Source organism: Cyprinodon variegatus, unplaced genomic scaffold, assembly GCF_000732505.1.
Source record: "Cyprinodon variegatus isolate N-32 unplaced genomic scaffold, C_variegatus-1.0 Scaffold1649, whole genome shotgun sequence".
Lineage (NCBI taxonomy): Eukaryota > Metazoa > Chordata > Actinopteri > Cyprinodontiformes > Cyprinodontidae > Cyprinodon > Cyprinodon variegatus.
The window spans coordinates 59,870-68,418 of NW_015152102.1; the positions used below are offsets into that span (position 1 = coordinate 59,870).

An 8,549-nucleotide genomic window follows, 5' to 3' on the forward strand; every position below is an offset into this window, starting at 1 on the left:
CTGCGTTCTAGTTCCCCTGTGTCCTAGTTCACTGCGTTCTAGTTCCCCTGTGTCCTAGTTCACTGCGTTCTAGTTCCCTGTGTTGTAGTTCTCTTGTTTTCTTTTCCTTGCTTGTGTTTGCAGATTTCTGATAGTTTTTAATCAACCAAATGTTGATCTGTAGTTCTAGTGCTGAGGGCACATCTAGATGGAGAACATCTATACCAGGCCTTCCTGTCTGCAGCTGGTTGTTCTGGTTCTGCTCACCTGACTGGTGGCCTGGATGAACTCCTGGGCCTTGGCCCTGCTGGCCATGTTGGCCTCCTCCATCTTGAAGAGCAGAGCCGTCACTGATGGAGAGAACAGCCACTGGTTAGAGCTCTGGTTACCGTAGCAACCACCAGGAAGGGTTCAGGCCTGATGACCCATTGCTACGCCCCGACCTTCACCAAGCAGAGAGCAGCTTCTAAGCAGTCGGATCTAGATCAGCTCTGCTCTAACACACCTGAATCACATATCCACTGAGGTCATCAGTGAGGTCATCACTGAGGTCATCAGTGAGGTCATCATTTTGATTCTGGTGTACTGGACCCCCCCAGGCTTTGACACCCACCCTGATCCACCATGAGAAGAACTTACATGCCAGAACTCCTCCGGTGGTGCAGTCCACTCCGGTCTGAAGGCTCCAGGGCAGAGTCGGGACCGCTGGCGGCGGCGGCGGCGGCAGCAGCTTGGCGGTGGATGAGGAGGACACCGAGGAGGAGGGGTCCGTTGAAGAGAGAGAGTGAGGGAGGGAGGTGAGGCCTGCTGACGAAGAGGAGCAGGGAGGCGAAGCTGCAGACTTGGACTCCTCTGAAGGAGGAGGCTTGATGGTCTGAGCCCCCCCAGCTCCCTGGGGGGCAGACAGACCGGACGGACTGGACGACGGGGGGGAAGGACTGGTCTGGTGGGGGCAGTCCTCGGCCGTGAAGGCGGCCTCTGGAGTCTTACAGCTGCTGTCCACCGTCTGGGAGTCGGGCGACGACTCTCTGGCGTCCCGTAGAGGGGCGCTAGAGGGAGGCGGCGTGTGAGGTGGAGAGGAGGAGGGGGGGAGGACGCTGGTGGAGGAGGACGTAGAAGATGAGGAGAAGGAGGAGGAGCAGGGGGGAGGGCCGGTTTGAGCCGTAGAGGGACTGACCTCCTTGCCCCCGTCTCCGCCGGCGGGCGGAGCGTCGTAGGTGGCTCCGCCCCAGCCTTCTGAGGCGGCTTTGGATTGGTTGCCATCACAGGCCGGCGGGGCGGCCGCTCCACCCTTCTTACCGGTTTTCTTGGCCAGGCGGCGCCGGCGCTTAGTTGCCAGAGACGAAGAGGGGGAGGATGCGGAGGAGGAGGTGGATGTGATGGAGCTGGGCTTCGTCTTCTTGGCCTTCAGCCCTGCGGATCCGGCCAAGGAGGACGGCGGCGGCGGCGGCGCCAGGCCGCTCCGCTTCCCTAACGATAGTGGCTCGGAGCACGGCTTCAGGAACGGAGAGCGGCTCTCGTTGTCTCTACAAAAGACCACGGCTATGGAGCCCCCCACCACCGGGCCCCCTGCTGCTCCTCCTGCCCCCCCCGGCCCCAGGAGGTCCATGCTAAGCTTCCCAGAACCCACGCTGGTCCCCGTGGTGCTGCTCACCCCCTCCCGGACCAGAACCGACACCTTGGACTGCAGCTTTCCTTTCCTTTCCTTCTTGGATTTCCCAGACCGGATCAGATCCTTTCTGCTGCTCTTATTCCGGACTTTCTCCTTCCCTACCTTCCTGACTCTCTTTGCCGATGAGAGTCCCGGAGCGCCGGCGGCCGGACCGGGAGCGGCGCTAAGCGAGGACAGACTGTTGCTGGCGGTCCTGGTGGAGGACGATTCGGCTTTTTTGGGGGTGTGCGTCTTCTTCTTGGGGTGACCTTGCCTGGCTTTAGGCGAGGGTTTGACTTTGGGACTTTGGACAGGAGGTTCCAGAGGCAGAGGAGCAGGAGGCGTCTCCTCCAAGGACGGATAATCAGAGTCCAAAGCTTCTCCGTCCAAAGACAGAATGTCCATCTCCAGTTTGTCCGAGTAGCGGTCCGACTCGTAACCATGGTACCTCAGTGGGGACAGCGAGCGGCTGCGGGCTCCTTCCCGGCTCTCGCCGTCTGCTACCGATTTCCATTTCCTCCTCTTCCTGTCCTCGTTGGGACGGCAGGGAGACGCGGGGGCCAGGCGGGGGGAGCCGGGGACGGTGGTGGTGGTCGTGGTGGTGGTTACTGTGATTGTCCGCTTTATAGCAAAGAGGTCCGACCCGTTGAGGTCTTGAATAGACGGCGGGACGACGGGACGGCCTTCCCGCCGGCGCTCCCGGTCTCGGTTGGCGTCCCGGTCCTCCCTGCTGCTCTTGGACCTTTTCTGAAGACGGCGCTCTCTGCTGCTGGACTCCCTCTTCCTCTCCCGCCTCCTGGAACTGGACTCTCGGGCTCTCTCGTCTTTCCTGCGACTGCTGCTGCTGTTACGATGCCGGTCCCTGTCTCTGTGACTCCTCCTGTCCCGGTCTTTGTCCCTGTCCCGGTGTCTCTCCTCAGACATGCTGGAGAAGGAACGTCTGGAGTGCGTCTCCTTCCTGGAGGAGTGTCGGGAGCCCTCAGGGCTGCTGTGGCGTCTCTTCTTTCCTTTCCGAATGCTGCTCCTGCTGCCCCTCCTGACTTTGACCTCCTTCCCGTCCCTCTGTCCTCCTGATTTCTCTTTGCTTCTCCCCCGCTCCTCCTCTTTGCCCTTCCTCCTCTTCTTCCTCCTGGTCACCTTCTCCCCTGGCTTCCTGTCCTTGCTCTTCTGTCTGTCCCGGTCTCTGGAGCTCTTGGAGGCCTTGTGGTTCTTGCTGGGTGTCTCTGCAGGGGGAGTGACGGGGGAGGCAGAGGGGGAGGCCTGAGGAAGGGGAGGCGGGGGCTGAGAAGACAGAGGGGAGGAGGCAGGAAAAGACAGATATCTCTCCTTTCTCCTGCTGACCAGCTTCCTTCTCAGGTCCTCCACTCCGACATCAGGCTCCTCCTCCAGCTCGTCCTCCCAGTTTCCCTCCGTGCAGACGGAGACAAACGCGTCTCCGTCCAGGACCCGGAGGATGCGCTCCGGTTTGGAGCCAAAGAAGGAGTTAGAAGGAGGAGGATCTTCTGGAGGCTTCTTCTTGTCAGCAGCTCCAACGATCTCCCCCTCCTCTATCTCAGAGTGATCCGAGGCCCCGCCTTCCCACTGTCCCCGCGCCTTGGAGCTGCCGTCCACTCTCCTCCTCAGAGGGGGCTGCCGGCTCCTGCTGGGGCTCCTGCCGGGGCTCCTGCTGGGGCTCCTGCCGGGGCTCCTGCCGGGGCTCCTGGGATCAGTCAGAACCTCGGTGGAATCTGGAGGTTCTTCATGGTTGATCTCCACATGTTGCTCCTGGATCTCCTGGTCTTTGAGTCCATCGTCTGACGGCGGGGAGCCGGTGGGGTCAAAGGGGTCGTATTTCTCCCCTTCCTCCCCCGCTGCCCTCCTCTCTTTCTCTCCATCAGTGGGGCTGTAGGGGTAGTGCATGGACCCCCTCCCCTCCTCCTCCTGCATGGGCGAGTGGGGGGCGTTCCTGGAGGCAGGTGAGGTCAGAGGTCGCGTGGACGTAGAAGACACCCTGGCCACCTCGCTCAGAGCTCGGACATCGCCTTTATAGTCGTTTCCAAAGAGAGACGAGGAGGAAGACAACGGAGAAGACGGCTCAGAGGAGGGAGGAGAGGGAGAGGAGAAGGGTGAGCAGGGAGGGGGGCTCCTGGAGGTCTCAGCTGGGGAGGAGGAGGGTGAGGACCTCCTTCTGAAGCCTGTGGCTGATGTAGAGTCCATGGGTGGAGGACCTGAAGCTCAGAGTCTGGCAGCAACCTGAGGACAGAGCAGAGGTCATGACTGCTTGGTTTTCTCTGTCAAAGTATTCACACCCTGCGCAGAGTCTGGATCTACAGCGGCTAGATCTACAGCGGACGGATCTACAGCGGATGGATCTACAGCAGATGGATAAAAAGAGTCTGGATCTACAGCGGCTAGATCTACAGNAAAGAGTCTGGATCTACAGCGGCTAGATCTACAGCGGATGGATAAACAGAGTCTGGATCTACAGCGGACGGATCTACAGCGGATGGATCTATGGTTTTCTCTGTCAAAGTATTCAAACCCATCGAGTCTGAGCCGAACGAACCCAAAGCAGAGGTGAGGCGATCGCTGTGAGCGTCTAGATCTACAGCGGACTGATCTACAGCGGATGGATCTACAGCGGCTGGATCTACAGCGGACTGATCTACAGCGGACGGATCTACAGCGGCTGTGTTTTCATTTCATTTCTATTCTAAACCTTTTCTTTGATCCTTTCATTTCAGCTTATCTAACTGATATTTATCTATAAGTTTTCATTGATTGGATCCAGTTAATGAAGGAGGGGGGGGCTAACCTAGCGGTCAGGGCAAGGCGCACAGACTGACACTCTAGGTCCCTGAGCCAGACCATTAACCCCTCACTGCTCCCCAGTGGGGTGGGTTACATGCATAAACCAGCCCTTCACCATTGGGAAACATGGTGGTGAAAGCATCATGCTGGGGGACCAGCAGACTGGTCAGAACCATAGAAGATGGATGGAGGTCAGGACCATGGTGGATCCTCTGCCCGCAGGAATCAGCTGTCAGAGTGGCCTAGTCAAAGACCAGGAGCCACAGGCCTCCACCCAAATGACCTGAACTCACCCAGAACCATAGATGTTGGTGACGTAGATGTCGGAGGCAGAACTAGCGAGCTTCATGGAGCTTTTCCAGCTGTGATGGAGCCTTTAGCATGAAGCTAACTGTTAGCCTCCCTGTTGGAGCTTCTTCTAGGAGCGCTTTGATTCCAGGAGGATCTTCATCCCGGATTATTCTAGTCTGGTTGATCATTTCTAACCACTTTCAGAGAACAGAAACCTTCTGCTAGCAGCTAGCTCCTTTAGCCTGCAGTGCTAACATGTTACCTTGACGAGGATGTCTTCTTCTTCTTCTTCTTCTGTCTGACGGAGAACCTCCGCCCTTCCTCCACCTGAACTCCTCCAGGCTCTCCAACCGAACCGAACCGAACCGAACCGAAGCTCCAGCTGCTCTGCTCGTTTCAAAACCGAAGGAGTCCTCCTCTATTAGCCGCCGCCATCTTCCTCCCCTGAAGCCGCCGGACAGCAAGGAATCATGGGAAACTGAGTTTTTCTGATGGGTAGTCATCGCAGATGCCTCTCTGCATTGACCCCCCCGGGACTTCAGCATAAAGTGCACCTCGCCCTGGCCGGTTCTAGCTAGGGGCCAACGGGGGCCAGTGCCCCTGTTATTGGCCCTGTTCTGAAGACATAATAGTTGAAACTAATTCTAATAATGATGCTCTGGAACAGACATGGTTACTGATGGCTCCTTTGGATCTAGTTCATTATTTTCTTTACAAATTCTGTTTTACTAATTATTCAAAAACAATAAGGTGATAGCTTCAGATAGGATCCCAGTTTTCATCTGTTAATTTTTTTTTTCTTCACAACAAATAAAAAAAATGCTTTTTTTAAAGATGTATTTAACAATTTATCTTAAGTTCTAATTCAAATTTGATAGAAAACTGTAGTTTTAACTTCAATTAAGTGAAAAATTCTAAATGTACATTGACCTCATAAGAAATAAATTTTTTATTGAACCTCATTGAAAATAAATTAATATATTTGAATCTCTTGCCCTGTTTTTATTTCATGCTTTTCTGGGCCCCCAGGGAAACACGCTGGCCCCCTCCTGGCCCCCTGGTACATTTGGTCTAGGTTCTCAGAGCTTCTTTTGCAGCATTTTTATTTATTGCCATTAAAGTGTCACCAGTTGAGAGGAGTGTCATTCACCCTCCCCCTCAGGGAGCTTCACTAAACACTGACAAAATAGGATTTTTATGATAAATCTTTAAGGAAATAAATCAAATTATTAGAAATCAATTAATTAAATTCTTAAAAAAAACTAGTGGTAGGAGGAAAGCACTTCAAGTACCAGGTTCAATCCCCACAGCCTCCACTCAGAGTCCCTCAGCAAGGCCGTTAAACCGCACAGTGGCAACCCACTACTCCCCTTGGGGACCTCCTGGTCCCTCCCGGGGGCGGTGGACCTCCTGGTCCCTCTCTTGGGCGGCGGACCTCCATGTCACTCTGGGGGGCGGCAGACCTCCTGGTCCCTCCCGGGGGCGGCGGACCTCCTGGTCCCTCTGGGGGGCGGCGGACCTCCATGTCCCTCTGGGGGGCNGGCGGACCTCCATGTCCCTCTGGGGGGCGGCAGACCTCCTGGTCCCTCCCGGGGGCGGCGGACCTCCTGGTCCCTCTGGGGGGCGGCGGACCTCCTGGTCCCTCTGGGGGGCGGCGGACCTCCTGGTCCCTCTGGGNGGGGGCGGCGGACCTCCTGGTCCCTCTGGGGGGCGGCGGACCTCCTGGTCCCTCTGGGGGGCGGCGGACCTCCTGGTCCCTCTGGGAGTAACCAGGAGTTTCTTTCTTTAGAGTTTTGGCTAATGCTAATATAAAATCTGACCTGTGATTTGAACTAAAGGCCTGTGTTTCCATGGAGACCAATCAGTTGAGGAAAGGTCATTCTGGGACGGGGCTGCTTCACCAGTTCCTGCTTGGAATCAGGGTCCGACCCGGGGCCTACCGGGTCAGAACCATTCAGACGAGGCAAAACGTTCAGATTAAAAGTGGAGATCAGTGAGAGAAAAGGAAAAGTTCTGATAGAAAATGACCCAAAGCCCGGTTGAACAAACCACAGAACCACCGTTCACAGACAAACATCTTTATTCCCCGTAATCCGGTTCTGAACATAAAGCTTTAGAATCCTAATTCCAACAGAATCACAATCCAAAAAAAAGAAGATATTCTAGAAACCAAAAGATTTTCACAGCAAAATACAAAACAGGGAAACCAGCAGAACCAATGGGAGCGGAACCAGTCTGACCCATTTGTACCCGGGTCCAGTGACTGGAACAGAACCTGGAGGATGAATAAAGCCATAAATCCTCTATTGCACTAATGATGGGAACCACAGAGGTCCCACTGGAACCAGAACGTCCTCAGAGGTCCAACTGGATCCAGAACGTCCTCAGAGGTCCCACTAGATCCAGAAGGTCCTCAGAGGTCCCACTGGATCCAGAACGTCCTCAGAGCTCCCACTGGATCCAGTGGGAGCTCTCTGGCTCGCTTTAAGCTATGTCCAACCTGGAGGTCCTGTGAGCAACAAGTTCTCCAGAACTTTAGTTCAAACAGGAACCATTTATTGACCTGGTACTTATTGAAGCCTTAAAAGCTGTAAACATAAAGATTAGAACCTGACCAGATCAGAACCAGTCTGGCTCTGCTGCACCGACCCACAGAAAATATAACAAAGATCCAAATGAAAACTAAAGCTGACTCTGGTTTGAGAACCAGAACCGTTTCTAATGATGGTTGGATCCGGTTCCTCCTGGTCAGCAGAACTGAACCAAAACCTGCAGAACTTCCACTGTGAAGGCCTGGAGAGTGACTTCTTTGGTTCTGGTTCTGTTGATCCATCAGAAAAGCATTAAAGGTTTGTGGCTGAAAGGTGAGTTCTGCTGGTTCTGGTTCCTGAGCTTCAGCAGAACGGGCCCAAAACTCTGAGTCCGGTTCTCAAATAAAAGATTCTACAAAATGGAGCATTTGGCACCTTTGGATTATTGCTGCCTGGTCAGGAACCAGAACCAGAACCAGAACAGGAGGAAGCAGACAGACGGTTCTGAAAGCAGCAGGTTGGACCTCAGGCTGAAGCTTGCAGAACAGAATCCTTTAAAAATCTAAATCCAAACGGTTCTGTTTGCTTCTCCTGCTGCTCTTAAAGTACAGGGCCCCTCTAGTCTAGTCGGGCCGGTCCAGCACTGCTGGACCCGGCGAGGTGCGGTTCTAATCAGAACAGCCCAGCATCTTTGGCCATCTTGTAGAACAGTCCTCTGCTGGCGATCAGGTTGGACGGCGAGTCGAACTCGGCCATCTGGCCTTTATCCAGAACCAGAACCCTAAAGGACACAAAGAACCGGATCAGAGCAGAACTACAGACAGCTACATGTTTGGAGTCCTGGTCCACCTGGTTCTCCTCCTGGTGGGACGTGCCTGGAACCCCTCAGAGGGAGGCCTCCATCAGACAAAGATGATCCTCCTCAGCTGACTCCTCTGTAGGAGAAGCAGCTCTACTCTCATCCGTCTATAGATCCGTCTATAGATCCGTCTATGGGTCCGTCTATAGATCCGTCTATAGATCCGTCTATGGGTCCGTCTATAGATCCGTCTATAGATCCGTCTATGGGTCCATCTATAGATCCGTCTATAGATCCGTCTATGGGTCCGTCTATGGGTCCGTCTATAGATCCGTCTATGGGTCCGTCTATAGATCCGTCTATGGGTCCGTCTATGGGTCCGTCTATAGATCCGTCTATGGGTCCGTCTATAGATCCGTCTATGGGTCCGTCTATGGGTCCGTCTATGGGTCCGTCTATAGATCCGTCTATGGGTCCGTCTATGGGTCCGTCTATGGGTCCGTCTATG

At 54.7% G+C, this 8,549-nt stretch overlaps 2 protein-coding genes across 2 annotated transcripts in view; both read right to left on the minus strand.

The window, feature by feature from the left end:
• scaf1 (SR-related CTD-associated factor 1) overlaps positions 1–5,172 on the minus strand; it is a 14,002-nt gene extending 8,830 nt beyond the window's left edge. The window contains exons 1-3 of the mRNA XM_015404154.1: positions 4,974–5,172; positions 619–3,862; positions 247–329 (exon numbers count right to left, since the gene is read on the minus strand). Of these exons, the coding sequence (XP_015259640.1) occupies positions 247–329; positions 619–3,826 (3,291 nt within the window). The 5' untranslated portion in view covers positions 3,827–3,862; positions 4,974–5,172. The remainder of the gene's footprint in view (positions 1–246; positions 330–618; positions 3,863–4,973) is intronic.
• Positions 5,173–7,181: 2,009 nt separating this feature from the next.
• Positions 7,182–8,549, minus strand: part of LOC107104207 (multidrug resistance-associated protein 1-like) — a gene marked incomplete at its 5' end in the record, with an annotated part of 45,932 nt that continues 44,564 nt past the window's right edge. The window contains one exon of the mRNA XM_015404153.1: positions 7,182–8,023. Within this exon, the coding sequence (XP_015259639.1) occupies positions 7,915–8,023 (109 nt within the window). The remainder of the gene's footprint in view (positions 8,024–8,549) is intronic.